This window comes from Fringilla coelebs (assembly GCF_963513975.1).
Source record: "Fringilla coelebs genome assembly, chromosome: 21".
Lineage (NCBI taxonomy): Eukaryota > Metazoa > Chordata > Aves > Passeriformes > Fringillidae > Fringilla > Fringilla coelebs.
This window is the reverse complement of record NC_140047.1, coordinates 9,111,271-9,131,933: the sequence shown is the minus strand read 5'-3', so window position 1 is coordinate 9,131,933 and position 20,663 is coordinate 9,111,271. Positions and strand designations below refer to the sequence as shown.

Below are 20,663 nucleotides of genomic sequence, written 5' to 3'. Positions count from 1 at the left end.
CTTCCCTTTCTCATGGCGAGGTTTATGCTGTTTCCCTGGTGATAAAGACACGGGGCTGGCTCTTGAGACAGATGCGTTTAATTCCCAGCTCTGCCGCAAACCCCCGCGCTGACCTTGGAGCAGCCGCTCGGGCTGCGATCCGCACGGGATGGGATTTTGCTCTTAAAGCTCCCGTTCGGCCTCTTCGGCTGGGAAAAACCTCTGAGAATTCTGCCCGTTCCTTTCACGCCGTCCCCCAGCCCCGCGCCGGGGATGCTCCATCCCTCCATCCATCCATCCATCCCCGAGCCGGGATGCGGAGCGAGGGTCGCGGATGCCCTCTCGTGGGAAGAGCGGGGCTCGGCCGCGCTCCCCATCCCCGCGGGGCCGTGGGGAGACCCCCGGCCCTGCGCTCCCCCCTTCCCTGGTACCCCCCAAAACTTGGGGAGCATCCCCATCCTCCCCGCGGGGGCATCACCGAGAGCTCCGCAGCGTTCGGCACCTTTATTGAGAGAGGGGACGGGAGGGTGGGCGTGCTGCCCACCTGCAGGAGCAGCGAGGGGGGCACCCCAGCTGGCAGCAGCCCCCCCAGCTGGCAGCAGCCCCCCGGGCCCGGGGCGCTCAGGAGAGGAGCAGGGCAGCGAGGATGCAGGGCAGCAGGAGGCGGCCGGGGGGCGGCCGGGGGGCGCCGGGGGAGGCGTTGCACAGGTCGGTGTCGCAGCAGTGGATGCGGACCCCCGGCAGCTCCTGCTGCTGGCAGTGGCGAGAGGTGGCGCAGCCGCTGGCCAGCAGGATGCCCAGGACCACTGCAAAGCAAGCACAGGGAGGGACGTCAGGGGGACTGCACCACGCCAACTGGCTGCTCCTTCCAAGGTAAAAAAAAAAAAAAGTATCACAGACATATTTTATGAAAAATCCTTTTGCTAGGATTTTTTCTCCTGATAAACTGAAAGGCCTCAGAAATGACATGTAAACAATAATTATCTGCTGCTGTGGAATGCAACAGGTGCATCTTTGATTGGTCTCGTGTGGTTGTTTTTAATTAATGGCCAACCACAGTCCAGCGGGCTTGGACTCTCTGGTCAGTCACAAGATTTTATCATTCTATTCAATTTCTTTCCTTGCTAGCCTTTTGATGAAATCCTTTCTTCTACTCTTTTAATATAGTTTTAGTATATAATTTTTTTTTACTATAATATACATCATAAAATAATAAATCAGCCTTCTGAAACATGGAGTCAAGATTCTCATCTCTCCCCTCATCCTGGGACCCCTGTGAACACAAAAAGGGACCTTTATTTCCTGACTCCAACATTTGCAGATTTCCCAAAGTGGCAGTGGGTTGGAGGGTGACAGTGCCACCTCTCCAGTGACACTGGACAAACTAACAGACCATCAAGTTTCTCCTCCTCCACAAAAGAATGCAAAACAATAAGTTATTTACATGAAGCATGTGAGAAAGTTTGTTACAAGAATGTAAACATCAGAAGGTGTGGAGGTGTTTGCAGGGGTCTCAGGATGAGGGAAGAGATGAGAATCTTGACTCTCTGTTTCAGAAGGCTGATTTATTATTTTATGATGTATATTATAGTAAAAGAAAATTATATACTAAAACTATACTAAAAGAATAGAAGAAAGGATTTCATCAGAAAGTTAGCAAGCAAAAGACAAAGGAAGGAATGATAATAAAATCTGGTGACTGACCAGAGAGTCTGAGACAGTTGGACTGTGATTAGTCATGAATAAAAGACAACCACACGAGACCAACCAAAGATGCACCTGTTGCATTCCACTGCAGCAGATAATTATTGTCTACATTTCATTTCTGAGTCCTCTCAGCTCCTCAGGAGAAAAATCCAAATATGTCCATGACAAGAAGGCTTAAAATTTTTTAAAAATCAGGATGACAGGGGACAGGATGCTGTGACAGCCTGGCACAGGGGACGTGCCCTGCGAGGGTGGGTCTGGGGGTGAGGAAGGGCTGGAGCAGCCCCCGGGGCGGACTCACCGCTCTCTGTTTTAATGCAGAACCGGTGCTTGAAGCCCTGGTGGGACTGGGAGCAGGTGATCACCTCGGGCTTGGAGCACCCCATGTCCACGTTTTTGGTGCCAACCACGATGTTGCAGCCATAACACTGGAGTCCAGACACTAAACAAGAACCAGAAGAAACGCGGCTGGATTTTTTCCAGGGGGGAAAAGGCTTCAACTCGTTCCGAGCTGCTCTCTACCGACGGCTTCGCAGCGCTGCCTGCCTTGCCAAGTCGCATTAAGCCGGAGCTGCCCGTCACTTGTTTACCCATGGGCCCGAAAATACAGACTCATCTCCCACTAGAGGTCAGTGCGAAATCAGAGATTAGCCCGAGATTTGAGCTGGGATCAAACTGCGGGAACAAGGGGAGCTTTGAAACAGGGGGTGTAAAGAGTAGGTGAAACCTCACAACCGCAGACGCCGCCGGCTCAGGGCTCGGTCAGGCTCAGAAACAGCTTTTCCCTCTTTCACCAAATGCCTCCAGTTTAGCTGTGCCTGCTTTGGAGGGATGTGCTCCAGAGGGATGGGTTTATCAGCGAGGTTTGGCTTCCCCCCCGGACACAGTCCTGATGTTATCACGGGGTCTATCAGGAAGGCAGACCTGCTCGGAAACAGAAGGGAAATCCTCCTGCAGAGCACTCAGAGCCACCGCGGTGCCTGTGACCCCGGGCCAATGGCCTCAGGGTGTCCCCAGGGCTTTGCACACTTGCGCTGGCGGCAGCTCAGCCCTTCCCTGCAGCCACTGTGTCTGAAAATTGCCACAATGGGAATTAAGCCATTTCTCAGGTTTCTTTAAAAAAAAAAAAAATCAGCCACAACCCAAAAAGCCTTTAAAGGATATTAATTTACACCATCCACCTCTGTTGTGGAGGTTAAGGCAACGTCTGTTGATCAATCAGGTTGCTGCTGTTGCCTTTCCTCTCCCCTGAACACTGACCCAGAGCCCTTCTCAAGCCCTCCTGTGTTCCCACAGAGGTTTTGGGGGCTCAAAATTGCTCCCACAGCTTTGGAGCACCTTCACACAGCCAGACACAGCGAGGGGAGTCCCTGCTCCGGCCAAACCAGGGAAGAGGAGCCCAGGGGATCCCAAATCCTGGCACACTGCCCCTTTTGCACAAAACACAGTGACACTACCTCCATCCTAAAACCACCAGCATGCAGCTGCACGGCTCGGGAGCGCCCCTAAATTCACCACGAGGATAAATCCCACCTGGGCAGGGCAGGTTTAGAGAGGATGGGAAAGGATAAATCCCACCTGGGCAGGTCGGGTTTGGGGAGGGTGGGAAAGGATAAATCCCACCTGGGCAGGTTGGGTTTGGGGAGGATGGGAAAGGATAAATCCCACCTGGGCAGGGCAGGTTTAGGGAGGATGGGAAAGGATAAATCCCACCTGGGCAGGGCAGGTTTAGGGAGGATGGGAAAGGATAAATCCCACCTGGGCAGGTTGGGTTTGGGGAGGATAGGAAAGGAGACAGCACTCACCCTCTGGCAGGACGAACACCACGGTCAGCAGGGACAGGATCCCGTGGGCACCTCCGGCCCTGTGTCCGCAGAGCATGGGGGGCATCTCCAGGGGTCCCCCAGAGCCCTGTTCACCTGTCAGCTCTGGGGGAGCGGGCTGACACCTCCTCTCCTCTCCTCCCGGCTCTTCAGCCCGGCCCTCCTCGTCCTCAGCGCTGCCTCCTCACCTGCCAGCCCTTCCCGGGGCTCGGGAGGTGCCAGGGGCAGCAGGGATCTGATCTGGCTGCCCAGCCAGCCCCTGGCACCCAGGCTCCTTATGCTGATGTTTAATTTCTCCCTCTTCCTCTGGAGAAATTCCCTGATTCCTTCAGTCCCTGCACAGACCTGAGTGCGTATGTGCTACCCTCAGTTATTTCTGTCCTATTTCCTCTGTCCACGATCACTTCCCATTAATACCACCGTGCAGCAGCTCTTGGAGAGAAATTCTCCCTAATCAAGATTTAGTTTTAAATCCACTTCGAAATCCTCTAATTCAGTTGGATTAGGCAGAAGGGGTTTGGGGAGATGTATGGGTTTACTTTTTTTTTTTTTCCTTTTTTTTTTTGCCTGTCTCTTTCCTCTCTGAGCTGTCTCATCTTCATGAACGGACCCACCGGCTTTCTGTGACATATTGTGCTATTTAAAGAGGAAAGGAATAATTTTATTAAAGAGAAGCAGTCAACTAATTTTAAATCCGAGACTTGAGATCCTCTAACAAAGTACAGCTCTGGGGATGGCCCTGGGGTTAAGGGGAAAACCTGAAGGAGAGGGAAGAGGGTTTGAATGGAATGTGTGTGTTTACCCACAAGAAAATAGCTGCCCTAACAAAGCAGGGGGAGGTTAGAGCCAGCCCCGGGCCTGGATCAGCTCTGGAGGGAGCTGGGACTGCCAGGGGCTTGGGGAGGGGACAGGGGGACAGCAGAGGGAGGGACTGAGCAGTGATGGCTCTGCAGGGCCAGGGTCACACCCACACGGGACACCAGGGCTGTCAGCAGCTGCAGGAGCAGGCCCCCAACCCCCATGGGCTCCTCCAGAGCTGTCCCCACGAGCAAAGCCCCAGCTCTCAGCGGAGCTAATGGGACTTGGGGAGCTAATGCTTACTAATAAGAGAGCGCGACCGAATGCACGGGATTAAAAAATTAAAATGACAAAATAAGCTGCTTATGTAGCTCATCCAGCAACTGCCTGCTAGCAGCACCTGAAATCCCCCACCCTGGGCAGCCCAGCCCACCAGGCACCTCCTGTGCCAGCCAGGCAGGCTCAGACCTAATCTCCAGCAGCATCTTTAGCAGGGATGCTGGTTCATATTTCACCAGGAGGCAGCACAAACTGGCCCAAGGAGGGGCATCTACAGCTCAGGAGGGGCAGTTGGCACCTGGGAGAAGTGCCCAAGAAATGCAGCTCATGGATTTAAATCCCTTAAACCACCCACGGTGTCTCAAAACAATGTGGTTGTAACAAATGTCTGACACAGTAAAGCCTGAAAGCCTGGGGGAGAAGGGATAAAAGGCAGGAAATGGGATTGATTTAAACGCATGCATAAATCAGAGCATTCAATAAGGAGGGGAAACTAACTTTTAATCCCCTAATAAACTCATCAGTTATCTGGAAGGGGCAGCCAGGAGCAGCCTGGGCTCTGTGGCGGTGATGCAGCATCCCTGCAAGTGTCCAAGGCCAGGCTGGACAGGGCTTGGAGCAACCTGGGAGAGTGGAAGGTGTTCCTGCCCTTGTCAGGGGAGGGGAATGGGGTGAGCTGCAAGGTCCCTTCCACCCCGAGCTGTTCTGAGTCTGTGATGCAGCAGCTGTGCACAGCTGGCGGGGCTGTGCAAACCCCTGGGCGCTGCACCTGGATCCGCAGCATCATCCGGAAAAGCGGCTCCTCCGCTCCGGGAACCCAGCGGGAAGGTCAGGGAGAGTCGCGGGGGTCGGGGGATGGAGCGATGCCGGTGGCACCTGCAGCGGGATGCGGGGGGAGTCATCCCGCTGGGAACGGCAGCTCCGCGGGCTGTTTTGAGGTGCTGCAGTGCTCATTTAGAGAAGTGTTTGTCTGGTTTGATTCCCTCGGGATACCGGAGAGAAAGGCCTTAAGAAAAGGGAAAAAACCCCACACAACCTTTTCCACCGCTCCCACATGTGGGACTTGTAACTCGTCATGAGCGATGACGGAACTCGGAGCGATTTACGAGCTCCGGGCGGCGGGAACGCTTCGGGAATGCGCTCCCTCCGGCACCGCTGCTCCGGCTGCGGGAGATGCCAGCAGCACATCCCGCGGTGCCGCTCAAACCCGAGCGATACCCGGAGAGAAAGCCCAAACCCGAGCGATACCCGGCGGGAAAGCTGAAACCTGCGGGATACCCGGAGAGAAAGCTCAAACCCGCGGGATATCCGGCGGGAAAGCTCAAACCCCGCGCAAATTACGCGGGTCCGCCGCAATCCCGCGGTGAGCTCACCCCCGCGGCACCGCCCTGCCGGGTGCGGGACTCGAACCGGCGACCCCCAGGCGCGCCCGCCTCCATCAGCGAGGCCAAAGCAAAACCGCGCCCCGCGCGTCACGGCGCAGGGGAAGCTCCGCCTTCTGCACGCTGATTGGCTAGATATGATGAATATATTAAGAGGGTGGTGGAAAGCGCGCGTTTTAGCGATTTTACCAAAATTTTTAGGGTTTTTAGGCAAAGTTATGACGTAAATAAAAGATTTTTAAATGGGAATTAGAAAGGGATTCGAATTGAGGGGAAAAAGTGATGTAAAAATTGGCTCGCTCTGTTCTGTGTAGGTAGAGCATGCTGGAGGTTTAAATAGTATCGGGTGCACGACAACAACCGTGTTGTATGAAAGGAGAGAAGGTTAGCACTCCCCTTGATAAGGATGGAAGAGGCCCTCGTGGCCTGTACAACACACATACGGTTAAGGCACTGCCACCTACTTCGTGGCATCTAACCATGTTTTTTCCTGTTTTTCCCTCTTGTTTTCTTTCCGGGAGACCCTAAAGAAAGCGCGGCAGGCTCTTTTTTTGGTCCCCCAGTCGCCTTTTCCCTCGTATCGCCGGTGCAGCAGAGATGAGCTCACAGCAGTAGCTCAGCCTCTCTCAGCACGATGCAACACACCCCAGCCACTCTCAGCCCGTACCCAAAATGAAGTTACACCTCCCCTGTGCACAATCCTCGTTTCTCAGAGCTGTGCTCGAGCTAATCCTGGCCCTCCAACCACCACAGCCATGCCAGGCTGCACAGAATTAGAGGTAAGTAGAGCTCATGCCAACAGGCCCCAGCATTAATCCCAGGTGGGATATTAAGGATTTAAACACAACCTTTATGAAGAGCAGCTTTACAGCAGATCCTTTACATTAGGGGCTTTTCTATCCCTGTTCAAGAGATTTCAGCAGAAAATTCATCTCCCTCCTTCCCAGCTCACTGTGGCAGCACAGCTGGGCAAGCAAAGCCACTCACACACAGGGACACGGGAAGCACTATGCCAGGAAATATTTCTGAATCAACATTAAAATGCTTTTTGGAGTGAAATTCCACCACCTCCACGCTGTAAAGCAGCACAGCCACATCTTGCATTGAAGAGTTGCACTGGCCTTCAATAATAAGGCTGAAAAAAACCATGAGTTGATCATTTTAGCAGTGACACCAAGTCTAGACAGTGTCCCTTCCTGGGGGTAACGAAAAACCTCCAAAGGCATTGGTATTATTAATAGCCATTTTAGCAGCTCAACATGAACTCTATTTTTATATTTTAAAAAGAAAACCTATGCCTCATGTCTTGCAGCTCTTTCTCTCCAAGTGTTTCAAAGCAAGGCAGCCTCAGAGCAGCACTCCAGAGGTCTGGACTGTAATTGATTTTCTGTTATTATCAAGCACATGAGGTAAATATCAAAAAAAATGAGGTTTTGCTTCACCAGGAGCAAAACACCCCTTTGCAGCAGAACCCTTTGGGTGCACTAAAACTTGTGCATCCATCCAAGGTAAATCCTGGATCCCTGCCCATCCTGCAAGGAGGGGGCAGCAGGAATCCTTTCCCTCAGGGAAAGCTGAGGGATTGTAGCAATGTTGTCTCTGCTGAGGACAACTGCAGCCCAATCCTTTTCCCTTCATTAAATAAATTTGGACTTTGGTTTGTTCCTCTTTTTCTCTCCACACTGCTGCTCCTCATCCTCCCTTACTGGAGTTTCTACAGGAAACATCTCCCCTAAAAAATATTTTTTCAGAGAAGCCTCCATGGGCACAGACACTTCACACGAGCACACTCTTAACCACAAACATACACATAAAATCCCACCTTTTTATTATGGCACATGGTATTTTTCTGGATGTGTAAATACCACATGGATATGACAAAAAGGGAAAGAAATACCAATGCTGAGATAGATACAGAGTCATGCCATTTGCAATACAGCTTCATACCATGGATTGCCAAGATACAAAAAGTCTGGATTTGTTTCTTTTTACATGGAAATAATTTTACAGTGTTCTGAGAGTTGGCTTTAGAACCAGAGGAGGCAAAATAAAATAAAAAAAAATTAAAATATGCTGAGAACAACTACAAGCAGGATTCATTTTAATGGTTAACAGAAGAACTGTAACTGCTCTAGAACAGCATCTATTAAACACACGTAACAAGAGGTAAGCAACTATACAGAAGGTAAGAGATTCCACCACAGGAGTCAAGTCAGGGGCAGGAAGAGGGAAATCTGGAACTGCATGGTTTTATTTGGTCACAAAGTTTGAGCTGAGTGTTTTAAAATGAAGCACCCTTAAAGATGTAGTACTCCTATTTAAAACAATACAGAAATTTCCCAAGAGACTAGAAACTACATTCTGGAAAAAAAAAAATCTTAAAAAATTAAAAAAAAAAAAATTCGACATATTTAAAAAAAATTCCACACATCTCTAGGCCTGTGACTTAACTTACTGGTACAAAGTAGACTGGCAGCTCCTCCTTAAGCAGCAACAGTGCCCAGAAGCAATGCCATCAGAAAATACAGTATCTTTGGGGTGTCCAAGACTTCTGACCCGACATCAGAATCATCCATTTGTCTGCCAAAACATCAGGCAAGAAAAGGAGACACTGCATCTTTTTTTTTTTCTTTTTTTTTTCCACCACGTTGCCCAGCTCTAGCAGAGCTAAGATGTTTTCTTTGGGCCAAGACTAACAGAAACCACTTTATCAAATATTCTTCAGGTTTCCTGCAAAACTGGATTTATGGGTGTTTTTATTTTTTAATAATTTTTTTAAAAACATGTTTTATTTTTTTTTCCTGACAGTCTCTAAAGCAATCCTGGAACGTTTAACAGTCACTCTTCCACAGTTTAATTGTTTTGTCGTTTTCTAGCGCCGCTGACGCGATGATGTTTTCTGTTGGGTGACAAGCTGTGGAGATGACAACATCTGAGCAAAAAAAAAAAGATAAAAAAATGCAATTATTTCAATCTGGTTCATAGCAGGCATTTCTGAAAATTAGCAACTGTGTTTTATGAAGCCAAGTTATTATTTCCTCCTAGCAGAATTAAATGTGTTATTTGTAAATATCTTACAACTATTGCTCCTCTGTGAAAGGAAATACAAGCAGGAAAGAACTGAGGGCAGTAGGAAAGTGTCTGACTGGTTTCAAAATCTGAGAACTCTCTAGATTCCAGTTCTTACTTCTATCAGATCATGTTAGACACAGCTGAATCAAAACCCAGATTAGTTTTTTTTTCAGGAGGGTATTTCCAACATCCCGGGCATTCTTAGGTAACATTTCATCTCCAGAGCCTGAAAGTTAAAATCTGCTGCCACTGCCTTCCTTACACTGCAAATCACTGGGATCCAGCCCCAAAAATCACAGAGATCCAGCCCCAAAAATCACAGAGATCCAGCCCAAAGCAAAGGACTGAGCATGCTGAGATTTCATTTCAACTCTGCTCTGTTGCAGGACTCAGACTGAGGTACCCAGCAGGTGACATCTCATGGTTCAAGACCAGGCACATGCACAGACGTTTCCAGCCCACATCAATCCTCATCCTTGAGCTGCAGCTCTGGAAGGTGTTAACAGACCATTCACAGTCAAAAATTTATGAGACATTCAAAAATCTTGACCAGTTCTGTGCTCAAGCAAATCTCCTTTGCAAGTTGATGTCAAAGTTCTTCACAGGTGAAGAATAAAATATTTTCAATGCCCATAAAAAATCCTTCATAAAAAGGAGCAAAACTCCCAGGGTTCAATTAAGCTTCAGCCAGTCAAGAATTTATGGGTCTGAGAGTAAAAACTGATATAAGAGAGAAAATGCTCAGGCTGAGCCTGATGATATGAGGGATATTTTATCAATAAAACCAGAATCCTCTCCCTCACCTGTGTGTCCTTGTAGTTTCTGTACAATCTCTTTTGTCTGAAGGTTCCAGATATAAACCAGGTTGTCTTCTGAACCAGACACAATCCACTGGAGGGGCAGAGAGAAAACAAAGTTATCTGAATCTTTCTGATCCATATCCAAGTGCTATTTCTCAGTAAACATTTCATTGTTCTCATGTGAAAGGGAGAAGGAAAAGTCAGCAAACCTGACAGTGAGCCCACCCAGAGAAATGAAAACCAGCACCCACCAAAGGAGGTTTTCAGCCCCAAAATCCTCCTTTATCTACAGATAAGAGCAGTAAGAACTGCACATAGGTAACAATAAATAATCAGATCAACACCAACCTTTCCACCAGTGACAGAGAAATTGGCAAATATGCAGTACTTCTCATTTTTGTGTCCTGTGTAGGTCTTCAGGCACTGCAAGGGAAGAGCCACAGGACATTAATGCAGCTGGGAGAGAGTTTTCTCAGTCAAGGACAAAGTCTCTAGGAAAAAAAGACTAAACACATCAGCCTGTGATTCTCACTCTGCCAAAAAGGGTGATCTAGAGGATGCAGAGTGCAGCTCTGCTCTAAAACCCAAAACAAAGCCCTAAATTTGTCCCATTACAACAGTGAAAGAGATCAAAGACAATTTATTGTTCATGAAGAGAAAAATGCAGAAATATTGCTGTACTTAATGTCCCAGGGCTATGCAGAAGGAAAGTATCTTCATTTTTTTTTTCTTTTTAAAAACATTTTTAATCAGAATCACAGAATAGTTTGAGTTTGAAGGGACCTTTAAAGGTCTGACATGAGTAGGGACACCTTCCACTATCCCAGGGTGTTCCAAGCCTCTCCAACCTGGCCTTGGTCACTTCCAGGGATGAGCTGCCAGGGCCTCCCCACCCTCACTTTCTAGGAAACTTTCTAATCTGAATCCTCTTTTAGTTCAAAACCATTACCCCTTGTACTGTTGCAACAGGCTCTGCTAAAAGTTTATCCTCTCCACTAAAGAAGTACTGTAAATCACATGTAAAATCCATTTTCCTAAAAGCTTAGTTAAATCGACATAAACAGAAAGAATTACCTTTCCTTTGCTGTAGTCCCAAAGTTTAAGAGTGCTGGAAAACAAAACCAAAGATTTTAGTTCTTGGGTTTGTTTTTTTTAATCTGAAAAGTTCCTAGCAGATGAAAAATATTTCTCCATACCAGATTTCCAAAAGTCTACATGGATCATTTTAGCCTGGCTTTGGAATGAAGGGTTAGTTAACCCCAAAATATCAATTTTACTGCCATGCCATTCATATTCTCCTCCACAAAGAACACTACATATGAAGTCATGTATTGGCATTACTATGGCAGCCAAAAAGCAAATTAAAGCATCATCTGATACTCCAAATTTAAAATCTGTGTGTTATTCTCCTTTTTTTTCATACTTACTTGTCCAAAGTTGCAGCTAATATGTATTTGCCATTTGGTGAGAATTTCACAAAAGACACAGGAGGGTTATCATCATCTACAGCAAAATTAAAAGCAGTGTTACAAAGTGCACAGCTGTGTTGTCTCACTGACAGAGGGTTTCTTTTGACATTCATTTGTTTTTAATAGTTTCACTAAACACACACAAAATCTGTGTGAAAAATACAGCCCAGACAAGAAATATTTCTACTTACCAATCAGTGTTTTTAAGCACTGGCCTGATGCTGTATCCCAGATACGACTGTTAAAAACACACACACAAAAAATTATTATTGGGCTTGAAGTCTTTTATTACAATTTTAACATTACAAATTTTGTTTTTTAAAATATTTTTAAATGCAAAAGGTTCAAAGAGTGATGCAGAAAAGACAAACACTTACCAGAGTCCATCATAGCTACTTGACACTATCAGGGATCCATCACGATTAAAATGCACCTGTAATATTATTAATACTAATTATTAAGATTAATAACTTTACTGATGTTCATAAAGATCAAATGTTTAAGCTCCTCACTTTCCATTTCTGACATGGAACACATCAGCAGAATAAAACATGCAGGTAAACCTGATTATTTTAAGGGCATGGAATAGAACCTCTTATGTAGCCTCTCGTATGTTTTAAGGTGAATTTTCTGCTATTTATATCTAAAGAAAAATTCTTTAGAACTATTACTATTAAAAGACATTTGTAAATGTGAAATATCTTTTACACATGGGAGAACAACCATGCTAGAACAGCCACAGTTCAACATATCTGAGGCTCAGATTTTTTTTCAGTGTTTTTCATTTCAAAGGCATTAAGAGATGAACACCTTGTGGTCTTCCTTAATTCCAATGGATATTGCTGTATTCCAAGCTCATTTCTCCTATGAAATGACTGAGATTTAAAACAGGAGTATTCTGTGGAATAACTTCAATAATGACTTGGAGCAACAGAAAAAAGCAAAAGAAATACAGATTGTTCTCCGAGCATCAAGTGCCACAAATCTGTGTCCCAGAATGACACTCAGGCATGCCTGGCACACCTCTGCATTATTCACACTTACAGCCAGGACCAAAATCCACACTGATCTTAGAGAAAACCCCCCTCATTTCATTCCCACTGAGCAATGGCCCCCAGCAACAACCACAGCCCAGCCTGGACACTGTGCAGGGCTTGGTAACAGCCCAAACTCACCCCTCTACAGGGCAGGAGAGGAGCTCTGCTAACAAAACATGCATTTTTGTGATTTTCACTGATCAGGAAGGACTTACGGCTGAAACTGGGTCAGAGTGAGCAGGCAACGTCTTGAGGCACTTCCCTGTTTTCACATCCCATATCCTCACGCTTTCGTCAAACTGGAGAGGCAAGAGAGGCACCAGGGGCTTCAGTCAAGCACCTGATTGAAGCACTCAGCTACAGCATCAATCTCAGCCCAGCTGGGCCAACCAATAGTCTGGGAACACCTCCCTGAATTCCTTGTGTCCATGTCCCCACAGGGGACTGGACCATGGGGATGCTCACCATAACAGATTCCAGCATTAAATCACATGGACATTCCCATTCCACTCCCATCCATGTAGGGCACTGAGGATGGATTAAGGGCTTTTTCCCAAGCAAACAAAGCAGGAGCAATGCACAGCTCACCTGACCACAAGCTGCGTTTGTGAGGGAAAACACAACTGAAATGGGCTGTGTGATTCATATTTGTTTATTTAATATTGTTTTCAAACCATGATCTGACCCAATCTGCAGGAGGAGAGGTGATTAGAAGTCATCCTTTAGGAAAGTCAGAATCCAGGTGATTAGAAACCATAAGTTGTACTATAAATTCTGTATTCACTAATTATAAATTGTACTACATCAATCCTGCCTGCAGAAATCCTGTGCCATTCTAATCATAAATTAGTGTGCTACACTAATCATAATAATCTGTTAAGAAAATAAAGCTGTAATTGTAACTATGATTTAATACCATCATCATTCTGCCAAGGATCCCTAAAGAACCTGTCTGTCCCTTTAGTGACAAGTGACAGAGTGTGCAGTACTTGCTTCCCACAAAGGAAAAAAAAATTAAAAACCACTCACTGAGCCAGAAACGATGAGGTTTGACTGAGGGTTGAAATTGCAGCAGAAAACGTAGTTACTGTGCCCTTTCAATGTCTTTAAGCACTTACCCTGAAATAAAATTCAGCAGAGTTAAATACACAGCATCACCCAGCACCATAAAAGCACCCAGAGAGAGCACATTAAGGTTAATCACTGTGCAGCACAGAAAGAAACCATCTCTAAGCCCAGATTTAGATGGGCAGAGGGCCAGCTGCAACAAAACAGGAAACAAAAAAATATAAAACAATCATAACGATTGTAGATGAGGTGCAAACTCTTTATGCAGCTCAGGAGGATCCAAACCATTTAATATTCCTAATCAAAACTCAACCAAATTATCCAGTTCTCTCTGTCACAAAATAATGGGGGGGAAAAGCAGAAGTAAGAAGTTACAAAATGGTTTCATCTGAGAGGCTTTTTGCTGTGGTTCTATCTCCATCATCAGGCTTTAGTGCTCTCTCAGAGCATAACAGGCTCCTCGTGGTATCCACAAGCATCCCACTCTTCCCAAGAGCAGACAGCACAATTCATTCATCCTCACAGCCCATCCAGCAGCTTGTTACAAGCAGGAACACAAGTGAAGAAGCCAATGCTGGAGAAAAATGAAGGTAAATAAATAATAATTCCTGCCCTTACCGAGCTTACATCCCATATTTTGAGAGTTTTGTCATCAGAGGCAGAGACAAGGAGGTTGGAATCTGATGACCAAGCAACATCAGAGATCCCCTAAAACAAAGGAAAACAATTCTCTTCTCAGCTCTGTTTGTTCAGCCACACAGAAAAGTGGAAAACACAGACTGCAGATTACATTTCCAGCTGAAGCTTGAATGAAAATTCAGCACTGAGAGTCAGGAATTCAGTGATTTTGCTGGGTTAAAAGCTCCTCTGGCACAAGTTAATTTTAAGCTGAGCCACATACTGAGAACATCAGTAGCTGGTTCTAACAGTTCTTACTGTGGCCACCAAAACCCTTTGTTGGAATTCCTAAATAGAATGCTCATAAATTAACTTGAGTAAATGGCTTTTCTTCATGACAAATGGCTGCTGTTTACAGTCCAAGTCCCCAGAGGCTGGAGAAGATTCCAGTGGTTTTTCTTTTGATAAATCTTCATTTTTGCTCATGAAACTTCAGCATGTAAAAACTTTTTAAAAAAAGGAAAACCAAAGAGCTTGGAAGTTTTGTGTTTTCTTAAGAACTTTGCAGAATGAGTAAGTGTTGTGTTTATGTAGGCAAACCCACAAGAAAAATTCAATCTCCTTAAAAGGCAAGTGTTTTGTTCCTTATACAAAGGAAAGATGGAACAGGACACAGTGTTAGAATACACAGGGATTTTCACCAAGGAATGCTCTGCCCTGTGTCTGAGGTGGGTTCTCCTGCAATTCAGGGGACACAAGAAGCTGGCTGGGCACTGGGAATGCATCCATATTCCCAGCCTGCCCCAATATTAATCCAGCAATTCCAGGACTGTACAAATTGAAGAACAAACTTTCTACACGGGTAGAACTAACCAAGAATGGAAATTTCTGAATGAGGAAAAGAAAGCAAAATTCTTCCCAGGTAAAGTCCCACACTAATCACCTGATACTTACCAGCTTATGACCAGATATTGTTTTTTCAAACTTGCCATCATATGCTCCCCAAATTTTAATGAGTTTGTCAGCAGCTGGAAAAGAATGTGCCAGTTCAGAGGTTAATTAACAGCACCACCAGAGCTGTCCCTTCCAGGTGAAAGGAAATAAGTTAACTCTGTCTCTGGGCAGCTCTCCCTCCCCAGGCAGACCTCAGGGAAGAAGGTGATATTGAATTGGTGAAGAACAGCTTCCTACACAGCACTCTGCAGCAGCTGAGGTTACATAAGCTGCCTGGAATGCAGAGAGACTCCAGCAGCTTTAGTTTCTCTCTTGACAACTTGGGTTTCTACTTTTGTTTTAGATTGCCAGTGGTAAAAGTAGTGCTGGTTCACGGGAATGCTTGAAAGGCTTTTACCCCAAAAAGAACAATAATTACACCACAAGCTGGACTGAATGGATGCCTGAAGAAACCCAAACATATTATCCATGGTAACTTGCAAAACAAGCCAGAAAAAAAAAAGTTAATATATGCCAGATATAGAGTTTGGAAAACATTTTCAGGAGAAAGGGAAGGGGAACTCTGATAGGGACACTGTAAGAATGATTTATCTGGCACAGTAAACTGGTTTTATTGAGGTTGTTTGCAGTTAAGTCAAAGCCCCAAGCCATTCCCATGTCTGGAAGATGTTCCAGTGACCCTCACTGTCATATTCAACATTTCCAACTGCCCTTTCCTTACACATGGATTCTCTCTGGATCACTGACAGTCACAGAAGCACATTTTCAAGGCAAAGCTGTCAAGCAGTGCTGAACACCAAAGAAACCCTTAGGAAATACCAAAGCTGACAGAAAGGAGAGTTGTTCTATCACTTAAGAGAGCAAGCAGTGAAACACTATTTATAACAACCTTCTGCACTTCACTGGGGCAATCAGAGCCTTTGACTGCCAAGCACCACAGGCACACAGCACAGAGCATGTGCCCCCAAACTCTGCAGCACCTTCCTTATTTCCCACAGGAAAGTTTTGCCTGCAGATACTGTGCACAAAGTTTAAATTTGAATGTTCACTTCTAGTGATACAGAAAAGCACAAGGGTTTTCTCTGCACAGGAAAGAATCCTGTGCTGGTTTTTGCCCATTTGCTCAGTCAGGAAAGCTGAACAGGTGAGGGCTCTCCTGGCAATGCAAGGACCCAATGCTCAAAGTAACAGAACTTCAATCAGATTATCTCAAAGAGTGACAGCTTTGGTATCACTCTTTCAAGAAAAACCATGTCATGACATGGCATCCCTCCTGTCCCTGATGGAGGCTGCAGACAAGCCCTTCTTCAAGGCCCACATTTGTGTTTGAAATGAGACAAAAGCAATACTTACAGGAGCTGGCAAGCCACTCTCCATTAGGACTAAACTTGACTGATGACACTGCCTTTGTGTGTCCTGCTAACGTGAACTTGAGAGCATAGTTTGGCTTTACTGGGGCAGGCTGTAAGAAAAATATGCATGAACGAGTTAAATTCCAATTTAATTCCAATACTCAGTGGCCAGCACAGGGGAACGGACCATGTGGATGTTCACCATAACAGATTCCAGCATTAAATCACATTTACATTCCCATTCCACTCCAAATTCAGAAAATAACCAAACAGCCTTTCAGTCTGGGGCCTCACTGTTCCAAGCACAACACCAAGGCACCCCTGAGGTAAATTCCATCCAAGCCAGTAACCAACAGGTGACAATAATCCAACAGCCCGACCACAAAGCGCCTGGCACTTCCAAGTGACACTCTTGATCTTTCAAGATGCTTTCAAGTGTTTGTATTTTCACCCTGATCATGAAATAAACCACAGGCCAATTCCTCCCCGCCCCTAAAATCCCACTTTTACCTTTTGAAAAGGCTTCATGGTTAGACAATAACACCTCCCTTGAGCATCTCCAGGCTTCAAAGAACCTGAATAACTGTTTTCCCACTGCACAACTAGAGATTCACCAATTCTCCAGCCAACTCCAGGCATTCCAAGGATACAAACAAACAGCCTTTGTCATGATCAAAGTGACAAGAAGTATTTCACTAGTGAGAACATACTCAAAACCAAGAAAAGAACACTTAGCACTACAGCAGAGCTGCACTCCATCCACTTTTCCCTTAAAATCCTCAGCATGAGACAATAGCAGAAGCAGCCACATGGAAAAGATCTCAATTTTCAGGAGAATTCAAATCCCTGATTCTGGTCTGGCTGCTGAGTGTTCAGGTAGTTCCAGGTGTTTTTACAGGGATATTTTTTGGGGCCCCACACACACCTTGCTCTGATTGGTCGAGGAGGAAGGAGTAGATTGTGTTTTGGTGGATTCTGCATCTGGCTTCTTTTCTTCTGTTGCCATGGTTCTGGAGCTGGCAAATGAGACTTATGGCTGCTTGAAGGGGAGAATGAATGTGCTGCTTCAAAAGGCAGCTCTTGCCACTGAGAGGAGAACCACGCTGCAAGGAAAACCTGGAAGAAAAACAAAATATTCTCATTAGCTGTCAAAAAGATTCTCAGCATGCACAAGAGTGAGATTGGTCAAAGTGCAGGTTGCCAGAAACCAGTGTGAAAACCCCTATTTATTATCTGTTGAGCAGCACAGAAGTATTTTAGGGCCTTCAGACCTACTTATGTGCAAGACCAAGAACTCAAGCCACAGCCTTTGATCACTCCTTGGAAAGCTTTTTCCAAACAGAAGTACAGCACAATAGCTTTGAGGTGTGGCAGGGTCTTCATATCACAGACCCCAAAGCACTTGTAACAAGTACTTAGCACATGGTAAATACAGTGGTTTGTATGGAAGATGGAAGGATCAGTCCGATTTTAATTTATTATAGCAGAGAATACGAGATGATGATGAACACAAAAAAACCCTGGCTCTTGCAAAGCTCAAGACCTGACTAGATTCCTTTCACCTCAGAATGTGAATATTTTGGTGTCATATTTCCCTGCTGAAAGGTCTGAGCATCAAACCACCCCCTTCTCCACCCTGACTGGCAGCAGCCTTGGATCAGCCTCTCCAGACTCGCTTTCTGTAACAAGACCTGATGGAGTGCAGTGCCAGGATTCCGTAATCGGGGCTGATGCTGCAGAGGGAACAAATCTCCACTGCAGCTCAGCCACATTTCAGCTCGGGAACAGAATCACCCCCGGCTCACACTGTCAGGATTTGCCTGCTAAGTGCGCTTGCCACCTCGCAGCTCCTTTTGCTGGTGGCAGCACATTGGGGAACGAGAGCGTTTGCTCCCAGGATCCACTGGCATTCCAAGCATCTCCCTCCCGAGATACCAGTTGCCTGCCGGCTGTGCTGGGTGTGGGGAGATCCCAGAATCCCAGCCCGGCCAGGCTGGGAGGGAGCACCAGCAGGGTCATCCCAGAGCACATGGCACAGCGCTGCATCCCCACCATCTCCACTCAGGGACACTCCCCGGCCAATCTGAGGGCCACGAGCAGAAATTAAACTTTCCACACGCAGATCCCCATTCCTTTTCATCTGGAACTCATCTAGCAACTCGGGCGAGCCCGCAGCGCGCTGCCAAACCACCGCAGCATCGCTGCCGGGCCCGCCTGGGCTCCATGCCCGGGGGGGCTCCCAGCGCATCCCCTCCCGCGGTACCGAGAGCACCCCCCGCCGAGCCCCCCCAGCCCCGAGCGGCCCTTCCCTCGCTCTGGAATGCTCTGGAATGTGGGGGCAGCTCCCCGTGGGGACCCGGAAAATGTGGGGAGGGGGTGAGGGGAGGGTGAGGGGTCCCCGCGCGGTTGGGGGGGGAGGGGGGGGCCGGGCAGGGCGCGCGCGGAGGGGCCCGGGGAGGGGGGGGGGGGGGGGGAGCGGGCGGGCTCCGCGCGCGCTGCCTGAGGGGAGGCGGCGGCGGCGGCGCGCGCGGGCAACGGCGGTGCGGGAGGAGAGCCCCGGGCGGTGCGGGAGACGAAGAGCAGACGGGAAAGGAGCCGCCGCCGCCGCCGCCTCGCCCCTCTCGCTATTTCTCTCGGTGACTTACCGGGGGATGGGGATGGGGAAAAGGGGGGCGGCCGCCGCCTCCTCCGCGGCGAGGGAGGAGCGCGGCCGCGGGAGGGGAGGGGGGGACGCGGCGGCGGCGGCGGCGGGTCCGGGTCCGCCAGGCGGGGAATGGGGCCCGGCGCCTGCGCGGAGCGGGCTGGAGGCCGCACAATGCCGCTCTCTCCCGGGAGCGCTACGGCGCGGCCCGAGAGCCAAAAGAGCGGCGCGAGTGCGCGCACGGGCGGAGCCCATCCCCGTGGCGTCGTGCCCGCCCCTTCCCTCCCCTCCTTCTTTTCCCTCCCTTCCCTCTTTTCTCTCTCTTCCCTCCTCTCGTTGCTTTCTCTCCTTCCCTCCCAGCGCCCGCTGCCGTTCCCCGCTCGCTGAGGGGAGCGCCCTGCCCGTGCGGGCCGCATCCTCGCCGGTGTGACATTCCCGTGTGGGAATGTCCCGTACACACCGGGATCGGTGGCCACGGCGCTGCTCCCGCCGCCCGGGGGCCGTTGAGCTCGGCTGGAGGGGGTTAGGTGTCGTTGGGGTGCGACCGCAGCTGGCCCCGTTGGATGTACAGCGATAAAAGCGGCTGTGAGAAGGGCAGGCCCATTCACACGGCAGTCATGGCTATAATAAGGCTGTAATATCCATAATCATGTCTGTAAAGGGGCTCTTCTTCAGGCTCTTCTCCCCGGCAGGGAGCGGGGAGTCATCCTCACTGCGCCACTGGAGGTTCAGGCTGGACATCAGTGGGAATTTCTTCATGGGAAAGTGGTGCTAAACGTTGGAACCGGGGGAAATATTAAACATTGGAGCTGCCCAGGGAGGTGGCAGAGTCCCCATCCCCAGGGGTGTCCCAGGAGTGACTGGACGTGGCACTCAGTGCCATGATTTAATTGACAAAGTGATGATCAATCAAAGGTTGGACTCTATCATCCCAGAGGTCTTTCCCAACCCAAGTGATTCTGTGACTCTAAATGCTGATGTTAAATTTATTAATTGACAAAGTAATTTAATTGACAAAGTGATGATCAAAGGTTGGATTCGACCATCCCGGAGGTCTTTCCCAACCCAAGTGATTCTAAATGCTGATGTTTGAGCCATTTTAACACCGAGAGGGTATCTGAGGCAAGGTGGTTTTCTCAGCGTATTGTCACACAAAAAGCCCTGACTCAGTAAAGTGTTTAATTCATAAAGGCCAAACAGCCCAGTTACAGTTAAACATGTGTTTAAGCACTTCTCTGGAGAGCAGTGGGTTATTTCTGAACCCACACGTTGCAGTCTGCTTTCAGTTAAGAGGGAAGCAAAGGAGACGTGTGTCATTCATTGGCCCTTTAACACAGGAAGAGTTTTGGCTTCCAAAAATTCTAGTGGCAGTTGAGAAAGGAAAAGATGAAAAAAACCCTGTGGTGTAGTGAAGCCAAGGCCCTTCTCCTCCAGCCTGGAATCCTGCAGCAGAAATCTGGAGAATTAGCCCTGCCCTCTAAACGCAGGGAGGTAAAACACAGAAGAGCTGCAGAGTCACCCGAACAATATTAGGGAACAAATCCAGTTAAATCCCTGGTGCTGATTCTTCCAGATGGTTTTGGCTCAATGTTTTCAGTCTTTTAAACAATATAAAATAAAATGGGAGAATGCAAATCAGCAGTATAATGCTATTTATAGAACTTCCTTGTGGCAGGGTGTTTTT

The 20,663-nt window shown here is 47.7% G+C and overlaps 2 protein-coding genes across 2 annotated transcripts; both read right to left on the bottom strand.

Moving 5' to 3' along the window:
- Positions 1-600: 600 nt before the first annotated feature.
- On the bottom strand, positions 601-3,567 carry LOC311161868 (uncharacterized protein; the record flags this gene model as incomplete). Its single annotated transcript, XM_084219825.1, has 3 exons — positions 601-785; positions 1,988-2,128; positions 3,492-3,567. The coding sequence occupies 3 exons, from the start codon at positions 3,565-3,567 to the stop codon at positions 601-603; spliced, it is 402 nt and encodes a 133-aa protein (XP_084075951.1).
- A 4,248-nt stretch (positions 3,568-7,815) lies between these two features.
- WDR5 (WD repeat domain 5) lies at positions 7,816-19,050 on the bottom strand. Its single transcript, XM_084219716.1, has 14 exons — positions 18,984-19,050; positions 17,264-17,454; positions 16,340-16,448; positions 14,987-15,060; positions 14,033-14,122; positions 13,376-13,465; positions 12,562-12,645; positions 11,687-11,742; positions 11,501-11,547; positions 11,268-11,343; positions 10,915-10,948; positions 10,189-10,263; positions 9,844-9,931; positions 7,816-8,900 (listed from the first exon to the last, which is right to left on the bottom strand). The coding sequence occupies exons 2-14, from the start codon at positions 17,342-17,344 to the stop codon at positions 8,800-8,802; spliced, it is 1,005 nt and encodes a 334-aa protein (XP_084075842.1). The 5' UTR covers positions 17,345-17,454; positions 18,984-19,050; the 3' UTR covers positions 7,816-8,799.
- Positions 19,051-20,663: the final 1,613 nt, after the last annotated feature.

Bases quoted from the DNA above. Each gene is read 5' to 3' on its own strand.
- WDR5 (XM_084219716.1), bottom strand. From the start codon at position 17,344: ATGGCAACAGAAGAAAAGAAGCCAGATGCAGAATCCACCAAAACACAA. The intron at 13,466-14,032 runs GTAAGGGCAGGA...ATTTTATTTCAG, and splicing joins AAATATGGGATGTAAGCTCG to GGTAAGTGCTTAAAGACATT. The intron at 12,646-13,375 runs GTGAGTGGTTTT...TTGCCTCTCCAG, and splicing joins ACCTCATCGTTTCTGGCTCA to TTTGACGAAAGCGTGAGGAT.